A 23,591-nucleotide genomic window follows, 5' to 3' on the forward strand; every position below is an offset into this window, starting at 1 on the left:
GTCGGGAATACGAGGTGATGAATCAGAAAAGTCCAGACGAGTCTGGGAATTCTCAAAAGTGGAAAGTCAACACTGTGGTGGGATGGTGAATGCCAGTGTTCGACGAGTCGACAGGTGTTCCGTGTCGAATAAGCCGTATCTCCCTAGTGGGTTTGAGAGTGTTATCTCCCTAGCAGATTCGAGATCGGTGTCTCCTCAGCAAGCCTGAAGGTTGCCATATCCCTAGTGGAAGCGTCAATGGGTAGATTGTTCCTAAGGGTTGAGGATGTATCCCCGATGTGGTCGTGAACGCTTGTCCCCGGCAGGGTTGTGGACGTCTATCCCCAGTGTGGCCTAGTATATTATTTCCTCAGCAGAGTGGTGTAGGCCTTTCCCTAACAGAGTTATGCGTTTCCTCATCAGGGTGTGGAGTGTTTTCCCCTAGTGGATCTCCATAGAAGAGGTGTGCGTTGATAGCTTTTCCCCCAGCAAGGTCCTCAAGCGGATCGGGTCCGGTGAAATTATCCCCAGTAGAGATAATCATTGGTGTTTTCCCCTAGCAGGGTAATCCCCAAGCAGTTCGGGTTCGATGGAGTTCATCCTCAGCAAGGGTTGTCTTTCCCCAGCAGGGTGGAAATTGACGTGGTATTGAAATCCTCAGCATAGTTCCTGGAGCTCCCCGGTGTTGTCTCTGGAGGAGATGTGTTTTTATGCATTCATCATTTAGATAAGCATAGCATATTGCATCATTTAGTGCGTAGCATTTCCATGATCATGGGGCATTGCGTTTAAAAAAAAAACTCATGCATCAGCATTGCGAACATATCCATTAGCCCTAGGCCGCGGTGACCATCCGAGAATGGGTTGTCGGAAGGAGTTTAGCATCACGACATTGGATCGATCTCAGAATTGGGTTCCCCAGTAGGGTAGAGAGGTGTTTTCCCAACAAGTGACTCCTTAGTTGAGTGGGTATCCCCAGCAATGCTACCCCCACAATTGGTAGCATCTTGCCAACTTGGATCTATTCCCCTAGCGGATGTGGGTGTGTCTGATCTCTCCATATAGAGTCGACCCCTTAGGCATAAAGTGTCTGTCATTTCCTTCTGCACTCCCCACTGAGTTATATCCTCGTGGATGACGGTTGTTTCCGTTTCCCCCCTACACACATAATGGGGTGGGTTTTCCCTATTGAGTTCTTTCCTCATTAGGATGAGTCTTGATTCAGTATGCCTTTTTGGATTGATCCTAAACTGGTTTCCTTGTGGCTGTCTCTTGTGTTTCCCTGTGGTATAAATGAACAGTTGCTCATTAACCGGCACTCATTCATCTTATCCTCAGCGGAATTTGTTGGCTTCTACCTACTACCCGGTAGTTGTAAGTCCTATCTTTGTGGTCTTCTACCTACTAACCGGTAGATGTGAATCCTCTGTTCTCCCCTGTTGTGGAGTCAACCCTTGTGCTCATCCTAGTTGATGACGGTTACTGTTCCGTGGTTTTCTACCTACTAACCGGTAGATGTAATCTCCTCTTCGTGGTTATCATTATCCAGGTTCGGTATTGATATTCCTTTCACCTTTCGGATATTTGCTTTGATTAAGCAACTTTATCCCCAGCGGGTCCTCTTTCATTCACCGTTTGCCGGTAATGTTTGTGGTTTCCCCTTTTGATTGGTCATCTTTGCATACCTAGTCTCGGTATCCCGATGCCTTTCTTTTCGATCGATCTATCCATTTAACAACCTACAAACCGGTTATGGATAATCTTTCATGCGAGTATATTATCTACGTTTTGACGGCTATAGATAATATATCTCATGCGCTCTTTGGTTGAACCCTTTGTTTGTTTCCCCGGTTGAGTAAGATTTGTATTCCTTGTGGAATCGAATGTCCATCCTTTAACAAGATTGCTTTTCTAGCCCTCTTCAGGATGATGAGTGTTTTGGAGTACAAACCAATTCACGCTTTGGTCGGCCACCTGTTTTGTGCCTACAACCTGGTATCCTTGGTGTTCCTTCCTGTTTGCTCCCTGTCGTGATCTTGATCCCTAGTGAGTCACCTCTCCGTTGGTGTCGATAAACGTCGAGTTTTCCTAGTTGTCCGTTGACATCTAGATGTATTTATTTCTTCCCAGTCATTCATTAATGTCTGGTTACCTCTTCGTTGGTTTCGGTAAATGTTGAGTTTTTCCTATGCGTCCGTTGACGTTTAGTTGTATTATCCCCACAGGTCATCCGTTGATGTCTGTTTACCTCTCCGTTGGTTTCGATAAACGTCGAGTTTTTCCTAGTCGTCCGTTGGCGTCTAGTGGTGATTTCTATTCCCATTCATCGTCCTTCGATGTCTGGATGTGGTTTCTTTGTTCAGTGACAAACATCAGATCCAGTTGAAGTTACTCTTGGATCCCCGCAGGGTGCAAATTTCTACGGTTCTTCGGTATTCAATCCCTGCTTACCCTGAAAGTCTGACAGCCGTTGCTCTCATCCGTTCATGTTCCCAGTTGATTGAATAGGGGCACCCTCCACATCAATTCCTTCAGTTTTAGACCAGGAAACTTCTTCTTGAAGCTGCTATATAAATGTCTGACACAAAACCTCTGGTCAACATTACCAAGTAACTCCTCAATAGCTAGTAACAAGCCCTGCTATTAGAAATTTTCAAGGTGTTAAAATATTTGGTGATATATATGAAATAGGTAAAATTCAAAGTTAGATTTAACCTTTTGTTCTCTTATGAAGGTATATGTTTTGCACAATCTGACCCCTCCCAAACTAGCTGTCAATAATTCTAAAAACCAACTCCATGAATCTTTAGTCTCACCCTTAACAACCGCATATGCAATTGGAAGCATTTGGTCATTTTAATCCCTCCCAATGGCAACTAGTATTTGTTGAAGGTAGAGAAAAACAAGAAATGGGGGTTTGAATATGAAAATAAAAAAACTTTTAGCAACGCTACACACACAAAGATAATAACAAACAACAAAGAAGTTTATCATGGTTCACTTGAAAATTAAAGCTACTATAGTGCACCCGGCCAATGTGATTTCGCCTTTAATAAGGACTTAATCCAATAATCTAGAAAGATAACAACAATCATCTAAGAGTTCAACAATCTCTTAGCCATCTAAAGTCTACAGACTTCACAAGTCACTTGAGGAGTTACAACAACTATTGAGAATTACAAGAGTGTGTTTTGTGCTTCTAGATAAGCAAAATGAACACAATTAAAACAGACGATCAATGATCACACTATGAGGAGCAACTCGTGCGTGACAACTGAATTATACAATGACAAGAATTTAGTATATGATTCAAGGTGTATAATAGAATTCTTGTGTGATAGCTTCGTTTGTTGGTATGATGATAATGAAACCTTTTTATAGTGCTTGGAGATGATACCGTTGGAGAGAATATTGATGGTGATATCTTGCCAATAATGTGGCTTAATGATATTAATTTTCTTGTCCCTTTCCATAGCAGTTTTGGAACATAGTCAATACTATCCATATATAAAATCATACCATACTTAGAATACTTCTTGATTAAGTTTATGCTTTTTCTAAGTCAGATGATCTGATGAGCGTGAATCAGAGTGAGCGGAGTTCAGAGTCTTTGAATAGAGCTTGTATTCTTCAGATAGTTGTTTGATAAATAATCTTCAATGTTAGCTTTGACTGATATTAAGATATAAAGTCTTTAGAGCCTTCGGGTGTGCAAGTCTTCAAAATCTTCAGGTGTACGTTATCTAGAGTCTTTTGATGTACACATATTCAAGGTCTCCAGATGTGAGATTGAGTGACTGATTCTGTAGATGATTTATTCAGAGGAGTTCTTTGTCCTAGTCAGATAGGATCTCTTCAGCGTTGGATTAACAGTTCGGGACTTTGCTAGTTGTCAGATACTGTTCTTATCAGATTTATTTTTCCTTAGAAACCTGCACACTTAGAGAAAATTAATACGGTACCAAATTGTTTCATTCTTTATTATCATAAAAACTTAAAGATATATTGCAGAACCAAAATCTTGTTCTAACATTTGTCCACCATAATATCTATTTAAGAAACACCCACTCAATCCTATAATAGGTTTGCATTTGAAGAAAATTTCCTTGCAAGCTTTGAGGCATATATACATCCTTTGGAAGTGAGAATTCATTTGCCTCTCAGGGTGTTCACTATTTTCCTCTTCTCCTTGAAATGACTGACTTGTAATTTTAACAATTGATCATGGATTTGCCCTTAACAGTTCATGGCCATAATAATGGATTCTTCTATATTGCTCCCTAAATGAACCATCCACAATGTCAACAAAAAGTGTCTTTGCTTTATATGCTAGTGTCTTGTTGATGCCTACATTCCACTTTTCATGTGTCTTCTCCATAATATCACTCAACTTCAAATTCGGGTCCTCTCTAACATTGTTTTGAATCTTTTTGCCTAACCACTTGAAATTTAGGAACCTAACCTTATAATCCCCGCTACATGTATGTCTGCCCACTATTGTCTTCAATTGCCAAGTTTCTTGCCCTTTTATATTTGCACAATATGCCTCCCATGGACAACCATCCTTACACTTCACTCTCATCCTCCTTTTGTCATTTTTCTTAAATTTCAAGTTTCTTCCTGAATGTATAACATGGGTTCTTATAGCCTCCTTAAAGTCATCATTTGTAGCAAAATAAGTCCCTACTTTTCATCTGTAGTCTTCCATTTTTTTTGAAGTTTGAAGGTTACAAAGACATCCTTTATAATCTCATCATTATCACTATCATACTATTTTAAATTTTTTTCACTCCCAAAATATTTAATACCAAAAAATAAAAAATACAATATGTTAGTTCAAGCAAACTCATTGACTAATTGATTTGGCAGATGATCCGATTAAATCACCCGTGTTTTTGCCGAATCAATTACATTTCCATTTTTTTATCTTTCTAATTCACTATACCCTTCAGTTCTCGGCTCGACAAACTAGATCCTGATCGATAAAATAGTGTTTTTAACTTTTAATTTTAAAAATAAATAATTAACATGTCGCTTGCTCTAGATCGTTTTGATGCCTTTCCCGCTCCAAAACACCAAATGCCATTGCAACCACACTGTCCCACAAAACCGGCAATCAAAGTAAATTCTACTTTGGTAAATTCAAATTCGCGACATTACCATCATCAGGGCTACCTTCACTGAACCAATTCCACAACACGATCAATAACAATGTCAAGAAAATTCTTATCATCACTACTTCGAACTTGCACATCACACTCCACTACCTCACAATGCCACGCCCAAACCCTCCTCCAATCTCTACTTCCAAACGTCATTCTCGAAACAGACCTCTTATTATCCTACACAAAATTAGGCCTAGTGAACCATGCTCGCAAGCTGTTTGACAGAATGCCACAAAGAAATATGCATTCTTGGAACATCTTGATTGCTTCTTACACTCACAGTTCAATGTATTTCGATGCTTTAACAGTTTTTGAAGCCTTTAAACGAAGTGGGTCGTTGCCTGATCGTTACACCTTGCCTCCTTTGTTTAAAATTGCTATTGGAATAGGTGATTCTTGGTTTGGATGGATGTGTCATTGTTTGGTTATAAAGCTTGGGTATGGGGAAGTTGTTGTTGTAACTAACTCTGTCCTTGAGTTTTATGTCAAATGTGGCACCATGTCTCAGGCTTTATCTGTGTTCAACAATCATAATGCTCCTCGGTACGCAAAATAATTTATAATTTATGTATCAACGATATAGTCACACACACTGAGGGTCTCATTTGGACTTATCTTATGACAAAAAATATTGAAAAGATTTTAAAATAGCTTATGAGACATGTCTATGAATTGTTTTAAAGTTGGTTTGAAAAGCTTTGCCAGATAGCTTATTTTCATAAGCTCTTATTTACTCTTTAATTGTAGAAACAACTTCTACATAAGTTATTATAATAAGTGCTTAGTTAAATTGTGTATCCGAACACTCCCTTAGTGGTGCACCAATGCTCCAATAGCCAGAGGTTGTATTTGTGCACGTATCGAACATGATGGACACATTTGAAAGCAACGACACAACAACAATTTATTGTTGTGGCCTTGTGTCTAATTTGCTTTGATGCATGTTTGTTGCATGCCCAAACATGTAGACAACTGTTGCATATGATTTTGATTGTACCATTTAGTGAATTCAATGGTTAAAATTATATGACAGGACAAAAAGGACATTGTTTGATTACCCTACTTAGTGTCTCTCTTCACATGTTTATGCAATTTGTCTCAATGTAAATAGAATAACTTGTTTTACAATATATTTTGTAGGGATTCAGTGACATGGAATTTGATGATTTCTGGGTTTGGAAGGGCTGGCATGTATTCTGATGCTGTCCATTGTTTTAGAGAAATGTTGAAGCATCAAGATGGGATTGAGTTGGATTACATGACACTCCCTAGCATTTTGAGTGCTTCTGGGAAGGAAGGGGATTTGTTGAAAGTGAAGGAAGTGCATGGCTTTACTGTTAGGAACTTTGGTTTTGATGCTCATGTTCCCATTGGGAATGCATTGATCGATAATTATGGAAAATGTGGTAGCTTGAAAGATTCAGAAAATATCTTCAAAACCGTGTGCTGTGCAAATTTGGTGACATGGACAACTATGATATCCTGTTATGGGATGCATGGAAAGGGGGAGGAATCAGTTTTTCTGTTTGAGGAGATGATAAATGAGGGGTTTAGACCAAATGCTGTCACTCTCACAGCTATTTTAGCTAGTTGTAGCCACTCTGGATTGTTGGATCAAGGCAAGAAGATTTTTGACTCAATGATTTCAGATTATGGATTTGAGCCCACTGCTGAGCATTATGCCTGTATGGTGGATCTTTTTAGCCGATGTGGGTATCTTGAGGAAGCTCTTCGGCTGTTGGAAAGAATGAAGTCTTCGTCATTGACAGGAAGCATGTGGGGTGCTCTTCTTGCTGGTTGTGCCATGCACAAGAATATCGAAATTGGAGAAATTGCAGCACATCATCTCTTTCAATTAGAGCCAAATAATACTAGCAACTATGTAGCTTTGTGTGGAATTTATCAGTCTCGTGGTATGGCTCATGATGTTTCAACAGTTAAAGCAAAGATGAAGGGTTTAGGTTTGGTTAAAACTCCTGGCTGTAGCTGGATAAATATTGCAGGAAGAGAACATAAATTTTACCAAGGAGACCTTTCTCATCCATTTTCTTATATGATTTTCCAGATACTATATGAAATTAGCAATACTCGGTTATCAACCAATGATTTGGGAGTAGGATATTCGCTACACGAGGATGATACCTTTGTCATGGCTCTGTAAAACACTGCAGCCATGTTCATCTGAGCAGAATCAAGAATAGATCAGCATTAAAGTAATGTGTTTGCTAAATGTTATGGTTTTATGCTATGATTCTTTTGGGTTACAAGTGTCGACCAATATTATGCACAAAGCTTTATGTCTGACATAATCTTTTGTGGAGTATGCTAAATGTTAGTTCTCTTTTTTATGCTTTTGAATATCTGCTGTCTAAACTATGTCTTCCTGTAATGTTCTTTAAAAATATGGGCTAAAATGATAGATCAATCAGTATATTAATAAATCTTATAGGATTCCTTTCGTCTTAAAGCAGGGTGTCAACTATCAAGCAGTTCTACCATCTCAAAGCCCATAACTGATTTCAGCTGAAATGGCCATTGCTTAGGTCAGTTATCAACTTATGCCTTGTCTATTATATTTTTATAGCGTTTTTTTTTCTCCTTCTCTAGTAAAATATACTTGTTTATTTTCATGGTGTCAATTTTTGTTTAGGTCAGTTATCAATTTTTGCTTTTTGTTCTTCAATGAAAAAATAAGTCGCCCCTTTAATTATTACAAAATTAGTTATAATATTTATCTTTTTTATTTTCATGGTGTCTTTGCCATGACTAGATCCCTTCCATTTTTATATCATTTGTCTTTTACTTACCTTCTGTTTTGAACATGCTGTCTCATATCAAAATCCTCGAGGCACGCGGAAGCCTCGTCAAAATCCTCGAGTCACACGGAACAAGAATGACCCATAAACAATTATGGTTACTTATATCCAATTATGCACCATAGAATCTTCTCTCTTTCATACTTATGCTTTATTGCCAAAACGGATTCTGTATTCAATGGATCCTATTGTTAAAACTCTTTGCTAACTTGGTATTAATGTCTCTCTGATTCTCTTCAGTGACCTCGGATGCTTTGTTTCTGGCCAAGCCAGATCGAAACCAGAGGATGCTACTGATTCAGACCGAGTCTGGTTTATCCATTCTTTTGGGCTCCTCCCTAATATACTGGAAGTCAAAAAAGCAAACCACAGTATCCCTGCTGACACTTTGTGTGAAATCCAGTTGCTTCTCTAATTATAAGTGGATCTCGAGCCTCTACTGTAACAAGAAGTCTGTAATATAAGTTTTCCAAAATCAAAGTTTTCATAAGGACACCAAGCATATTGAATTTGATTGTCACTTGGTTTGAGAAAACTGCACTCCGGGTCTTCATCTTCTTCAGCTCAACTTAGTCATGTTGTTTTCATAGCTTGTTATCTGAGCGGCCGCTTCATCTTTCTGTGATTGATGAATACTGAAAGTTAGTTATTTTTCTACTTAGAAGAAAGTATTTTTTCTACTTAGAAGAAGTTAGTTAATTGAAGCTTCGCTATCTGTACTTTGAATATTTACCTTTTTCACATTGAAATGAAGAAATTCATCTATCAATATTGCAATATATAATGCATTTCTCTTTTTTTTTATTTTTTTATTTTTTATTTCAAAAAGTGTAATATTGCAATAAAAAAATTTAGTGTGTAGTCAAGAATAATTTTAATCTTTCGTCAGATTAATATTGCCATTATCCAAAATTATAATTTTATTTTACAAAAACTATTTGTTTCATATTATGAATTATTTTATAATTTTAATACAACATTAATAATTTTTTAAGAACCTCTATTGTTTATTATTTTCTCTTTCAATTTTTTAAATTCTGTTTCATATAAATTAATAAAAAATAATATTATTTTTATGTAAACTTAATTATGTTTTCTAATTATACATTTTAATTCGTATAAAATACTACATCTTATGATTTCGGTAAAAAGGAATAGACTAATATTATAATTTACATTTTCAAAAGTTGCTCTTATTTTAGTAAACCATTAATAGTAGTTTGTATTATCTTTAAGAAATATATATATATATATATATATATATATATATATATATATATATATATATATATATATATATATATATATATATATATATATATATATATATATATATATATATATATATATATATATATATATATATATATATATATATATATATATATATATATATATATATATATGTGTATATTTTAAAATAATCAGGTTTTAAAAAAAAAAATACGAAAAAGGCGCCTCTTCATGAGTCATTTAATTTTGCCGCCAACAAAAATTGAACACACAACCTTTTGATCAAGAGTCAAACATGTTACCACTGTACCACAGACCATTCATGTTAATTTGTTTCATAATATATTTAATATATCGTGTATAATTACAGTAGATTAATAAATTACTAAAACTTAGTTGAAATTTTTTCACTTAATTTTAAAATAATGTATAATTACATTAGATTAATTTGTTTCATCTCTATATATTTGTCTTAATTATTTTCACTTAGAACTTTTATACCTATTTTAAAATTTTAAATTAACTAAATATATATTTAATTTTATTTTATCATTGTTTTAAAATATATAAGTTAAGAATATTATTTAATATTTGCATTTTAATTTCTTAAGAGTACAATCATAATTTTATATTATAACATTAAATATAAAATATAGATAATATCCATTCGACATATCAAATATGAACGTATATAGTTAAAATATTTATGTTTACTTAAAATTCATTATAATAAAATTAAATAAAATATATATTTTTTATTTTATAAAAAGAATTGTTTAATAAAAAAAAGTATTGTATAAAAGAATATTTTAATTTTATAAAAATAAACATAAAATAAAATAATGGATGAAAAATAATTAGTTAAAATATTTAATTTTATTTTACACTATGTTTCATCCATTATTTTTCAGCTCTTGGTTGATCAGGATCTGTGCGCGGGCGTGGCGTTATCGTTGAAGAATAAAGATGGTTCATTGTCGATTAAGGATGAAGGAGCTGGATTTGTGCCTTACGTTCTTTGAGCTGACGAAACTTCTTGAAACATGAGTTTCTTCTTACAATTTTTTGTCACTGATTTCCCCTTGGTCTATGCTTCTTTTCCCTTTCTGCTATGGATTCTCTCTTGTGCATCTTGTGTAGTTGTGAAAGGGCTTTTGAAGCGTGATTTGTAAGGGAGTTTTCAGAGTTGGATTCTGTAATGTGATGGGAGTTCACAATGGTTGCCAAAGGGAAGGTTCTCTCGGTTGAAGTTTAGTCTTCAATTCTTTGTTAGAATTTTCTTTTAGGCTCCTTCTGTGAATCAATGTTGAATTTGGCTCTGTGAGATTTTGTTATTCAGTTAGGGAGATTATAGTTGGTTGAAGAAGTTCTCGTGAGAGAGTTTTTTTCCCTTTTCTAATGATAGTGGTTTGGAGGTTTTTATGGAAGTTGGAGGGTGGAAAACAAAATTATGTTATGTGAAGGGGTTGGAATGGAGAGTTGATTGATGAAGGGTTGTTACTCCGTTAGCATTTTTCGATTATTTTTGTTGTGCCATTTTGAAGTTAGATAGGAGGTTACATTTGGCAGTTGGTTTGAGTTTGGTGAAAAAACGGAAAAATGGTTATGTCGGCATGGTTCTTTTTGAGAGGTTATGTTATCAGTTTGAAGAATGAAATTCATTTGGATGCTGGATTTCTGTCATGTCAGTTATGAAGTGAAACATAATTAGTTAAAATATTTAATTTTATTTTACACTATGTTTCATCCATTATTTTTCATCCATTATTTTATTTAATGTTTATTTTCATAAAATTAAAATATTCTTTTATACAATATTTTTTTATTAAACAATTCTTTTTATAAAATAAAATATATATATTTTATATAATTTTATTATAATGAATTTTAAATAAACAATATTTTAACTATCTACGTTCATATTTGATATGTCGAATGAATATTATCTATATTTTATATTTAATGTTATAATATAAAATTGCGATTGTACTCTTAAGAAATTAAAATACAAATATTAAATAATATTTTTAATTTATATATTTTAAAATAATGATAAAATAAAATTAAATATATATTTAGTTAATTTAAAATTTTAAAATAGGTATACAAGTTCTAAGTGAAAATAATTAAGACAAATATATAGAGATGAAACAAATTAATCTAATGTAATTATACATTATTTTAAAACTAAGTGAAAAAAATTTCAACTAAGTTTTAATAATTTATTAATCTACTGTAATTATACACGATATATTAAATATATGATGAAACAAATTAACATGAATGGTCTATGGTCGTACTTTTTTGAAAAATCTGGTTATTTTTAAAAAAAAATTTATATATATATATATATATATATATATATATATATATATATATATATATATATATATATATATATATATATATATATATATATATATATATATATATATATATATATATATATATATATATATATTTAAAATATTAAAAGTTTTTTAAATTTATTTTTTATAAGTTGAAAGAATAATTTTGATATAATGTAAAATAAATATACATTGAATATTAAAATATAGTTGAAATTATAAAACTTTCAAAAATAATTTTTATATTAAATTTAAATAATTTTTTAAAATTTTAATATTTGAAAAAAGTTATAATAAAAAAATAAAATACAACGTAATATTTTGAAGAAAAGATATTTAAACATAATTTTATTTGACGTTTTTTTTTTAGTTCTGTATATTTTTTTAAACAATAATATATAATATTATAAAATCCTTTGTAAGAAAAACTGAAAAATACACGCCTAATTAATTTAGAAATTAGCTCTAAAACGGCGTAGTTTCCATAATAGTTCTAAACTTCTCTTAACACGATTCACAACCAAGTCGTTTACCTCATAAAAACGACACCAGTTAGATCTCATAAAATGCCGTTTTGATTAAAAAAAAAAAAACCAAAACAAACCGAAAGAATAGGTGAAAAAATCGAATCGATGGAAGAAGATTTGGATTTTGGGAAGAAGGTTTCGATAAACGACACAATGGAAGTGATTGATCCAACCAAAACCGTTCTTCTGCTTCGTGATTTTCTCGATATACAACAACGCAGAGCCCAAGCATATTCCAAACTCAAAAGGTTCGTTACTAGTTTTTGCTCAAATGCAAGGTTTTGTTTGGATTCACGAAATTGCATAATAAACAACTTTTTTTTTTTTTAATTTTCAATTTTCCTTAATGATTATATCTATTTTCTGCGAGTTTCATTAACATCTGTGATAGTGAATCTAGTGATTAAGGGTTTGTGTTTAAGGACGAAGCAACAAAAAAAACTTGAAAATATCACAACTATTATATATCGAAGTTGTTATACTGCTATAGTTGATGGCGGAAAATAGCGACTTGTGCTTCTCTTTGTAGCACCAACACCACTAAAAAAGGCGTAAGTGTCGTGTCTAAAACCCCGGTACCGACACTTATAATTATGTTTAATTTATTATTTTTTAAAGTTATTATCCGTGTTAACAAGTGTGAATGTCGGATTTTTGGTGTCTGTTTCATAGGTGCTTATGTGCCACAGCGTGTTACCGCTGTTATTTGGCAACAGTTTATGCTAAATTGCCTATTACGAACAATAACAATTTGTTCTAATCATGCTAAGCTATAGCTGCAATTCGACAACATTGTGCCACATTTCATAAAAACTCAACAACTGGATGCGACTTTTGGCAAAAATGATAGTAGGAGTGAGACAACGTGAGAGGAGAAACCTAACTGTTTGTTATGGTATATTTTAATTGCAAAATTCCTGGAACACCCCAACTGAAAAGCCCCGACATTTGATTTTTTAGGGCTTTTTTGGAATTTTTACTTCATTTTGAGGTGCAGTACCATAGTGGTTGTGGATGCCGCTATTGTGGCCACTGCATCTGCTTTTATTTGACAACAGGTTGAACTGCATAACGTATGGTGGAACAATAACAACTTGTTCAAACACTACTGCCTCTATCTGACAATAGTGTACTATAGTAATGCATAAAACTCAAAAACTGGATGTGAGTATCGGTGAAAAATGATAAAAGTAATGAGATACTGAGAGATAGGAGAAGCCCGGTGGCTGTCTGTTATGGTGTATTTTAATTGTGAAATTCTAACACCCCAACTGAAAGCCCTTGTGAAGTGTGCTATTTTGGCTGCTGCATTATCTGCTATACTAAATTTCTCTGCTAGTGTGTCCTATAGCGGCCAAAGGCAGCTCTACTACGTTATGCCGCTATAGTATGCTTTCGTATTATGTAATTAAAATCCAAAAATATAAAGAAACGTTCCCTTTGTTCTACTATGAAAATTCATAGTCCATATCAGAGTGTCGCAGTAGGGCAATTGGATCTCTGATAGTGAGCCAATATTACCTGCCAAATATTTCCTGATTACATTGGAATTTTACTATTGGCAGTGGATTTTCTGACTACATGACTTCTGGAGGGGAATTGGCTTACCAGCAGCTTTGCAGTGGAATCACGAAAGAGTTTAATGATTGCTCAAAACAAGTTTGACACATGATCCTAACATTATCTTCTTCTAATATATAAAAAAAAAGTTTAATTTTACCGCATTTCTTTAACATTTATTTTCTTTTCTGATTTAGCATAGGTCCTCGAAATGGAGTCACTGTTTCAGAGTCCTGACTATAGCCGCAGTGATCTAGCACAAATCCTTAGAGCTGTTCAAGATCAGGAAAAGCAGAAACTGCATCTGGTATGCCTCTAGTTTAAGTACATATCTTTTTACTAAAAAACAAACTTCACCTGTTTGTATTGATGCACATGAAGTGTTCTTTTTTCTGTGTAATGCCAATGTTCAAACTTAAACATGCTACCGTGTATGTTTATGATTTTTTTAATTGTGTATTATTGGAACATCGTTGGCCATTCAAGCATATCAGTGCTTCAGAGCCAGTTTTTTTAACATAAATCATTTCTGAAAATACAAAGGAAAAATCTATTTTGTAAAGCTAAAAGAACAGATACCAGTTAGTTGTTCTCATCGTTATCTGGATCTTGCTCTAACTCCTGAAATCGTCCGATCTCGCGCTCCGGTAATCGGCCACCGATATAAGTGGCACAGAGATTGTGGATTTGGTTGGAGCGTTGAACTCCTAGAGAAAGATATTTAAATTGTGGGATCTTGAGGTCCCAACCATCCATTTTTTGTTTTTACCAGCTTCAGACCCGTTTCGATCAGGTCATTAAACAATTGGGCTCGGCCCATAAATTGACCCACAATTAACCCTGAAGGCTAGGGGTATTCAAATCCAAACCGATCCAAATAAAAATCGCAAATTGATCCAAAAAAACCGAAAACCGCAAAAAACTGAATATTATTGGGATGTGTTTGGATGTCATTCTATAAAAATCGCTCAGATCGGATTTCGGATTGATTTTTCAAAACCAATCCGAACCGAACCGAACCGAACCGCGCATATATATATATATATATATATATATATATATATATATATATATATATATATATATATATATATATATATATATATATATATATATATATATAATATATATATATATATATATATATATATATATATACTTATTTATTTTTTATTAGTATGATATGTTGTGTTAATTTATTATTAGATGATACTTATTTTCATAAATACTATTTACTAGTTCGATTTAATCTATTTAGTTTTATTATTTCATTTGTTTCAACCATAAGCGATCATTATCATTTTGTAATATTAACTTTTAATATAGTGTATGTTATATATATTATATCACACTTATTATTTATTAGAATTTTTATAATATTAATAAAAAATGTAATTTGTAATTTGGATATCTAAAACCGATCCAAATCAAACCGCATGAAATTGGATTGGATTTGATTTGATTATTTAAACCAATCATCTAAAGCCAAACCAAACCGCAAGTAAATTTATCTTTGGATCGGATGATTATTTGCCTCAAAACCGATCCAAACCGCACCGCAAACATCTCTACTGACGGCTGTGCACATATTTTAGGGTTTTGGGACTTGCAATGGTTTAAATGAGCTTTTGAGAATTGCACCCGCAGACAATAGCCATTGGAACTTTGAGAATTCTGTATTGATTCACCTTCTGTTATGTTTTTTTTGATAAAATATTTGCTATTGATGATTAAATTAATGAGAATTTTATGTTAAAAGTTATTTTTCCTAGTTATAATTTTGTCTATCTGCTAGGATCTTACAATCCTACGATTTAAGTTTTTTCTGTACCCTAACGATCTTTATCGAGATCCCGATTTTGACAACCATGGTTGTTCTTCTTGCTCTGAATTGCCTTAATGTTTTTGAACTCTTCATGCTTTTATACTGCACTTAACTCTCTATTCAAGTGTTTGGTATTTTGCTGACAATCACTTCACTTTAAAGACAGCTACCATTCAGCTGTTAAAGAAAGCCGGTCGACCATCTGAAAGACTCGTGAGCCATGAGAATTGCAAATTTACAAAGCACACCGAGCATGAATGTGTTCATGTCAAGGAAATCACTGAAGCTTCTGGGACTGAAGAAGCAGAAGCGGATGCCGAGTTTGATAATGCTCTCAACGAAGCTATTAGAGGTGTCCAGGATGCTGTAATGGTCATCAATGAACATCTTGAAGAAGTCAGATATGAGATTGCAGCACTTGAAGCAGAGTGATACTTTGCTGATTCATTACTGAAATGCTTAGTAACAAATATTGGGATGTGTCTACAACCAATGAAATGTACATAGGCACCCTAAAATGCAGCTCATGAATTTATTTATATTAAAATAGACAAAAGAATATCAAGAAAATTTATTTACATGTGTTTTAAACTTTGTTACTTGATGGAAGTGGATGATTATTCAGATGAGTACTCTAATTCGAACCTCTTAACTTTTGGCCGTTTCTATTTTGTTTTTATGAAAAAGAGTAGGGTAACTCATGTTCTTTGCACTTTGCCCTTTTGTTATGATTCCATCCTTGTTAAAAAGAAAAACTTGCCTATATGATAATATGATATAGACTTAATTAGACCCGAAGTCCATTAACTTAATTTTAGATTTTATACTATTATGTTAGTTAAATTAATTATTTCTGTTAAATGTTAGGAAAAAAATCTTAAATTGGAATGATGTGACATGAGAGCATGACAAAAATTAAAATAGTCGGGATTAAATTGAAATCTTATAGCTAGATAAGAGATCGGACTTGGACAATAAACAAATTGTGATTAAAGTTACCAGAACTATTTAATATACCAGAATTTTATATTAGTATAATCTTAAATTTAACGGCATTAAATTAGAATTTTGTTACATTCTTTGATTCAAACCAAAGTCATTAAATTAAAATGACATTAAACATGTTCTAATGTGACATAAAATATACACATACACATTTCCCTGACAATAATCATAGTTTAGTGTTTTAATTCTATATCACTAACAATAAATTTTTATAAACTTATTATGTATTCTAAGCTCAATCTTAAATCTGCAAACACGAAATAAAAAAGCAAAAGAAATAAGTCCAAAATACCATAATCGTAGAGAAGTATGCAATCAAACTAAACAACAAAATAATTCTTCAAAATTATGCATAAAAAGTTTGAACTTCATAAAGACATCAGTGGAGACCCCGGATTGGTCATCTTCACGTGTGTGGTATACTTGTTTCTTCTTTATAGGAATCGTAGAATTTCTTGGAATCAATACATTCATGACATCTCTTTTTACCATTATACCAAGTGACAATGGTATAATATCTCACATCACTAAGTCTGGAATAAACTTTATGTCGTCAGTTAACAATGTAGCCTCGACAGTTGCATCATAAGCAACAACCTCATTAGGATTGATGCTCAAACATAGATCATTTCCATTGAAAAAGTCTTGCAGTAGCTACATCACTTTTGGAATGACATTGAGTTCGACAATGACACCAACGTCTTTAGTGGCTTTTCTCTAAGAATCATTGAAATAAACAAGCACGGTGTCTTTAACCTTTGATTCCAAAAATTTATCTTCTATCTCCTTCATCTTCGTAAGAATCATCGCTGAAATTTTCTCTGCAACAAAACACTTTTCTTCATTTTTGAAATTAGCAACAATCACGGGGTTGTCATCAATTCCAGAAACAATCTTAAATGACCACAATTATAAATCATTTTGAATAACAGAATCACTACATATTTAATATTTTTTTTCACTATACTTCTATAGATTTAATATTCCAAACAGATAAAAAAATTGAACAATCTCCATCCAAAAAACAACAAATTGTACCTCAAGAAACAATATCTCGTAATTTTTTTCTAAACCCTAACCCAATGACCAAACAAAACAAAATCAAAAAATCATACAAAAAATCAATAACAACAATACCTTTTCTTCCTTGAGTCTCTTAACAAGTGAGAAGGAGCAAGATACACTTCCACCTAGAAGGAGCTAGAGACACTTCCACCTAATTCACAAAACAACAAAATGAGATGAAGAGATGCTCTAAAAACATAGTGAAGAAAATAAATATTTATTATGATTATGGAATCAAGAGGAAAGCAAATGGAATCAACAAAGTCAGGAACAATGATTTGTTAAAGAAAGGAATCAACATAAGAACTTTAAGAATTGATTTGTGTTGTTCTTAAAAAAAAGAAAACAAAATATATATAAGAAATTGTACGAATAGAAGAGTCGGATTACCTGTTTCACCTTGGTTTTAGGTATCTTCTTCAGCGCTCAAGTTTTAGGATTTCTTCTAAGAAGAGAGAGTGAAAATGAAAACTAGCAAAGTGTAAATGAAATAATGAAACGTTTCAAGTTGCGTTCTTTTTAATTTTCCAAATATAAATCAATATGTAATATAATAATTCTATATCATCTAATAAATGCCTAGCTGGAGTGTCATGCATGCACAAACTAACAGAAGTTCACAAAATTTAACGGATATGATCCAAGTGGCTAAGAGAAGTACACTTAAGGGACTTAAAACAAACGTTTATTAAAAAAGAGACTAAACTGAAACCTGAAATTAAGTTAAGGGACCAAAATATACATTAAGCCTATGATATATCATGATTAAGGTCTAAAGTATGTAGGGCTTAGGTAAATAGTGAGTTAAATCTCATAGTTTTACATCATTTTCTTTATACAGAGAGCTTATTAAGACCCCCATTTCACCCTTTATTTTGAGATCATATTTGTTCTCCTTTGGTTCACTTCCCGACCCGTTCAACGATCATGCTCTTTTACTTTTGATTGAGTAACCTATATATGTGTATATGTCTTCCAAAATTCACCTGACATCCCCACATAACCAATAACCCCTCACCTGAATGTGAATATGGTATCCCCGCGTAACTAACAATTTGACCATAATATTTTTAAATCAAAAAGTTTAATTTTTCGCTATCAAAACCATATATTTCGAATTTCTTCTAAACATGATGTTTTGCCTTGGAGATTTGTTGGAAAATACTTGATTTTTACAAAAAAATAACAAATTTTCCATTCAACATATGTGTTTTTACCGAATCTTTCGCTATAATATCGGATTTTTCATATGAACAATGCATTTTATCAGTTTTTTGAAATAGTCGGTATCAAATTTATGGGATTATACTGGAATTTCAGAAATAACTATAATAGACTAATTTTTTGGATGCATTTTTACCACTTATTTTTTTAAAAATTGTATAAATCCTATGAGTTTTTACCGAATATCCATAGGGGTGTGATCGGATTTTTAAAAAATCCGGTAGGTCAATAGTGTTTTTTATTTTATTTTGTGTTCGATGAGGATAAGAGGAAGAGATGACAAAATCATACCTAGATTGATCGAGAGACCTGTTATAGACAACTTTGAAGGAGACATTAGAGGTGATCGAGACAGTCATCTGCATACTAGGGCGGATAAAGTAGTTTCTACCAGTCACCATAGGAGGATCGAGCAGTCTCATGGATCACATACTCTTCAGTGTTGAGGAGGTAGAGTCGGCCGGTCTAAAGATCATGATGATGAGTAAGATGATGCCGTTAATTATGATTATGAGCTAGAGGTGATTGTTCAGGATGATAAGGAGGTGACAATTCAGACAGAGACAAAGGTCCATGTTCAAGCTGATTCATGTTGTGGGGTTCCATGGGGGACCCTCTAACCCTACCTTGCTCACCGGATATGTCAATTTTGTGGCCTTTAAATTATGGCAGGGAGAGTTTTAAATATTTTAATGTAAGTTATTTTTTATTTATTAATCACTAATTGAAAGTAACTGATGGTTTATGCTTTATTTTTTATAGGACTGCACTCCATTGAGAGTCCATAAACTCATTGGTCAAAGTTGAATACTTTTTTTATATAGGAGATGCCATATGAGGTTAAAATAATTGTTGTTGATGTTGGTTATTTTCGTTGGTTGATTGTTTGCTCACCATTGTTGATGATCCAATGTTATCTTGAGTGAAGTGGAATGTTGATTTTATTCCACCTGTTTATAAATTATAAGACACCAGAAGACAATCTCTATTCTGCCCAAATCAAAAGGAAATATATGATGTGGTTTCCATCCGATGTTAAGTAATCTAAGCAATTTTATTCCATATCATATTTCACAATAAGTTAGAAATCATGTTTTATCTTACACACGGTTCTTTTTAAAGGTTTATAATTTGGATTTGGTGTGACAGCCAAAGAGTTTCACAAAACATAAAAATTTCTATAATGTGTTTGCTAAATTTTCTTATAAAATTTTTAAGTACTAATAAGGATTAATGCTAAGTAACATGACCTAGAGAGGAATGAATGCACTAACACATAAAATAACCAGAGGGTCTATCATGTTTCAAGGCCTATTGGAACATCAAGTAACCTGAGGGTTTACTCCTTCAGAAGAAAAAAAAAGCACTTATTTTTCTCATAACAAATTTTAAGTAAAAACTATCAATTTTATTTCATTTTTTTTAAAAATGCATCTTTTTCAAAAGTAAAATTAAATGTAAATTGCATATAATTTGATTTGTCTTTTGTTTTTTACATAAACAACAATCAAACAAAAAAGTTTTTATATCTTTCCCATAAATCATATTTCCAAAAAATATAAAAATTTAAATTTTTTTAATAAGTGTAAAATATTACTTTTTTGTTTGTTTATAAACCATTATAGAGTAGTATGATATTTGTTGCGCATATGAAGTGATTCCTCGTCTGAATTTTGTATGCAAAGTACTATTGAATATCTATTATTATTAGTGATGTAAAATGATGCCCAAGAAAACAAAGTATGATCGGTTTTTTGATTAACAAGAAAATTATAAAGTAAAAGAAAAGAGAGAAGAGAAAAGAAAGACAATTCAAAGTGGTTAAAAACTAGATTCTTGATTCAATTACACATTAGGGAAAAATGTTTACAATTGAATCTCAACCACACCATTTTTTCCCACTAATTAGAATTACCAGGGATTGATGGAGAAGTGAGAACTAGTATGTTATTTATAAGAAAACTAAAGCCTATATTTCAACTAACATACTAAACAATTGGCCCAACAGACTGACTCAATTCAACATGCTAACTTAAACAACAAATAAATATATTTTTGCATGCAAGAAGAGACTTCGACTACGTCATGCACATCTTTGACTACTTGTCAAACCATGGAGTTAACCTTGTCGAGACTAGAGTTAGATCCAAATACCACAAATCTCCATCTTGGAACAAACTCTGCACTAACAAGAGAACAAACTAGCTTTCATCATGCAACTTTATCAACTGTATACAGTGAAAGAATTTTCTACTCAACAATGTCTTGGTGATCATATCAACAACACTGTCATCAGTCGAAAGCTTCAACACTTGGACTTCTCCATGCTTGATTATCTCTCTGACAAGATGCAACCTTACATCGACGTGTTTGATTCGCTCATGATAGGATGAATTCTTTGACACATGTATTGCACTTTAACTATCACATTTAACAGTGATGGCTCAACCTTAAAGTTTCAACTCCTTAGCAAAACCTTCAAGCCACAATGCTTCTTTCATAACTTCAGTGAGAGTAATATACTCCGCTTCAGTGGTTGATAAGGCAACAACCTTCTGAAGTGTTGCTTTCCAACTGATTGTTGTGCCAAACATAGTGAACACATATTCAGAAATAGATTTTCTAGAATCCATACAACCAACATAATCAAATTCGATAAATCCTTCGGTTTCGACTTTGCTATCATCATCATAGGCTCCACAATAAATCAGGACTCTGCTCAAAGACCCGTTTATGTACCTTTTATGATCCACTTTAATGCTTGTCAATGTGTGTTCCTAGGATTGGACATATACCTGCTTATAACGCTCACTTTGTACGTTATGTTTGGCCTCATACAAAGGGACATTTATGTCTCATGGGGGAGTTGAACTACTTTCTCGGTCTTCAAATCAAGCAACTCAATGAAGGGGCGTTTGTGTGTCAAATAAAATATTGCAATGAATTGCTAAAGAAATTTGGTATGGAAGATACAAAATCAATTGACACTCCAATGTATACAAATGGAAACTTGGAAAAATATGAAAATGGTAAGGATGTTGATGTCAAGAAGTATAGAGGTATGATTGGATCTCTTATATATCTTACTGTATCTAGGCCGAAAATTATGTTTAGCGTGTGTATGTGCTCTCATTAGCAATCGGCTCATAAGGAATCACATTTAAAACTCGTAAAGTGCATCCTCATATATCTTCGTGGTACATATAAGTATGAGCTTTAGTATTCCAAGGGATGCGATTGTAATTTGGTTGGTTATAATGATTCCAATTTTGTCGGCTACAAATTGAATAGGAAAAGTACTAGTGAAACTTGTCACATGTTTTCAAATTCCTTAGTAAGTTGGCATAGCAAGAAACATGTTTTCGTTGCTTTGTCAACTACCGAGGCTGGATACATCGCAGCTGGTAGTTGATGTGCTCAAATATGTGGCTCAAACAACAAGTACTTGATTTTGATATTAACCTACAACATATTTCTATCATGTGCGACAACACTAGTGATGCTAATCTAACCCAAAATCTAGTGTTACACTCTCACACTATACATATTGAGATACGTCACCACTTTCTACGTGACCATGTTGAAAAATGGGATGTCGTATTTAAGTATATGTGTCGCTTTTGAAGCAACTCAAGAGTTTTTTTTATTGCATTGTATCCTTCATCTTTTATTTTATTGTATTTATTATTTGGCATGATTTGTGGCAACTATATTACATTGTTACTGAAATTGCTTTTATTTATGTTTAGGCATTTTCAATATTTACATCATTCTATGAGTGTTGTTTTATTGATGGCTTTATCTTTGCAAATGTCTTTGTGTGTTATATTAGTATATGTGTGATATAAGATATTTCTCATGTGTGAGGGCAAAGATCCCTTGTCCTTATTTTAATGATGTCAAACATTTTTTTGCTACTCAAATATGTGCTTTGGACGGCGTCATCATATCATAGAATGCATTCATCCTCTAACATGCTCAAAGTATAAGTGAAATGAGTCCATGCATATATGAGCATTTCATAGATGTGAATAATGCGTTTGATCATCATTGGTACCTTAGATTCATAAGAAAATGGTTTGAATTGACCAAAATATCAAAAAACTCATTTTTGACAGTTTAAGAATTTTGAGTTGACTCATGAGTCTGAACAGGTCAAGTTATGAGTCGACTCAACTCTGGAAAAACCTGTTTGAGTTGGCTCATCCCCTGATTGAGTCGACTCATTGGATGTTTGATTCGACTCATTGGTTGTTTCATTTGAACCATGTTGCCACGGGTCTGAATAGGTCGAGTCATCAGTCAACTCAACTATGTTTGAGTCGACTCATCCCCTGTGTGAGTCGACTCATCGCCTATTTTACTTAATTTTCTGCTGTGTAACTTTGCAAAATATTTCTGTTATGTTTGTTATTTGGTCCATGCATCATATAAATATTCAAATGTCTCTTCTTCAGCAACCGAACAAGAAAAGTGAAAGATATACACCAAAGTGCTCATCATCTTCATTCTTCATTGCATTTCTCAATAATCACACATAATAATCTTTGTTGAGCATTGTGCATTGCAACTGTGATAACGTTCAAATAAGATTGGATTATCTTAGTTTGGGTTGAGACTTTATGTGGGTTTTTCTTGAATAAAACCCTTGAGGTTTTGTCCTCCAAGAATGAGGGGGTTTTGCACTAACCTTTGCTTCGCAGATTCATCTGAGTGAAAAGTTTGAAGAACGGAAGGTTCGATCAAACAAGTAGCGGTAAACTGAGGATTATGAAGAAAGCTTAGGGTTCAAGCGACTTGCGTTCGAAATCAGCCGAGCTGAAGTTTTAGAGAACATGGTGTTC

At 33.1% G+C, this 23,591-nt stretch overlaps 2 protein-coding genes and 1 long non-coding RNA gene across 6 annotated transcripts; 2 read left to right on the plus strand and 1 right to left on the minus strand.

Annotated features, from left to right (window-relative positions):
* The first annotated feature begins 4,975 nt into the window (after window positions 1-4,975).
* On the plus strand, window positions 4,976-8,693 carry LOC127085974 (pentatricopeptide repeat-containing protein At3g24000, mitochondrial). Of its 4 annotated transcripts, none has more exons than XM_051026577.1 (4): window positions 4,976-5,687; window positions 6,285-7,475; window positions 7,613-7,687; window positions 8,201-8,693. In XM_051026577.1, exons 1-2 carry the CDS (start codon window positions 5,191-5,193, stop codon window positions 7,303-7,305), a joined length of 1,518 nt encoding a protein of 505 aa, XP_050882534.1. In that variant the 5' UTR covers window positions 4,976-5,190; the 3' UTR covers window positions 7,306-7,475; window positions 7,613-7,687; window positions 8,201-8,693. The 4 variants fall into 4 exon arrangements, with proteins under 4 accessions (XP_050882534.1, XP_050882533.1, XP_050882537.1 ...); XM_051026576.1 differs by having other exon boundaries at window positions 7,616-7,687; XM_051026580.1 differs by having other exon boundaries at window positions 6,285-7,357.
* A 3,371-nt stretch (window positions 8,694-12,064) lies between these two features.
* On the plus strand, window positions 12,065-16,119 carry LOC127085975 (uncharacterized). Its single transcript, XM_051026581.1, has 4 exons — window positions 12,065-12,316; window positions 13,634-13,727; window positions 13,831-13,935; window positions 15,616-16,119. The coding sequence occupies exons 1-4, from the start codon at window positions 12,174-12,176 to the stop codon at window positions 15,883-15,885; spliced, it is 612 nt and encodes a 203-aa protein (XP_050882538.1). The 5' UTR covers window positions 12,065-12,173; the 3' UTR covers window positions 15,886-16,119.
* A 629-nt stretch (window positions 16,120-16,748) lies between these two features.
* On the minus strand, window positions 16,749-18,036 carry LOC127085976 (uncharacterized). Its single transcript, XR_007789361.1, has 3 exons — window positions 17,914-18,036; window positions 17,596-17,674; window positions 16,749-17,279 (listed from the first exon to the last, which is right to left on the minus strand). It is a non-coding gene; the product is annotated as an uncharacterized LOC127085976 (long non-coding RNA).
* Window positions 18,037-23,591: the final 5,555 nt, after the last annotated feature.

Source organism: Lathyrus oleraceus, chromosome 5, assembly GCF_024323335.1.
Source record: "Lathyrus oleraceus cultivar Zhongwan6 chromosome 5, CAAS_Psat_ZW6_1.0, whole genome shotgun sequence".
Classification (NCBI taxonomy): domain Eukaryota; kingdom Viridiplantae; phylum Streptophyta; class Magnoliopsida; order Fabales; family Fabaceae; genus Lathyrus; species Lathyrus oleraceus.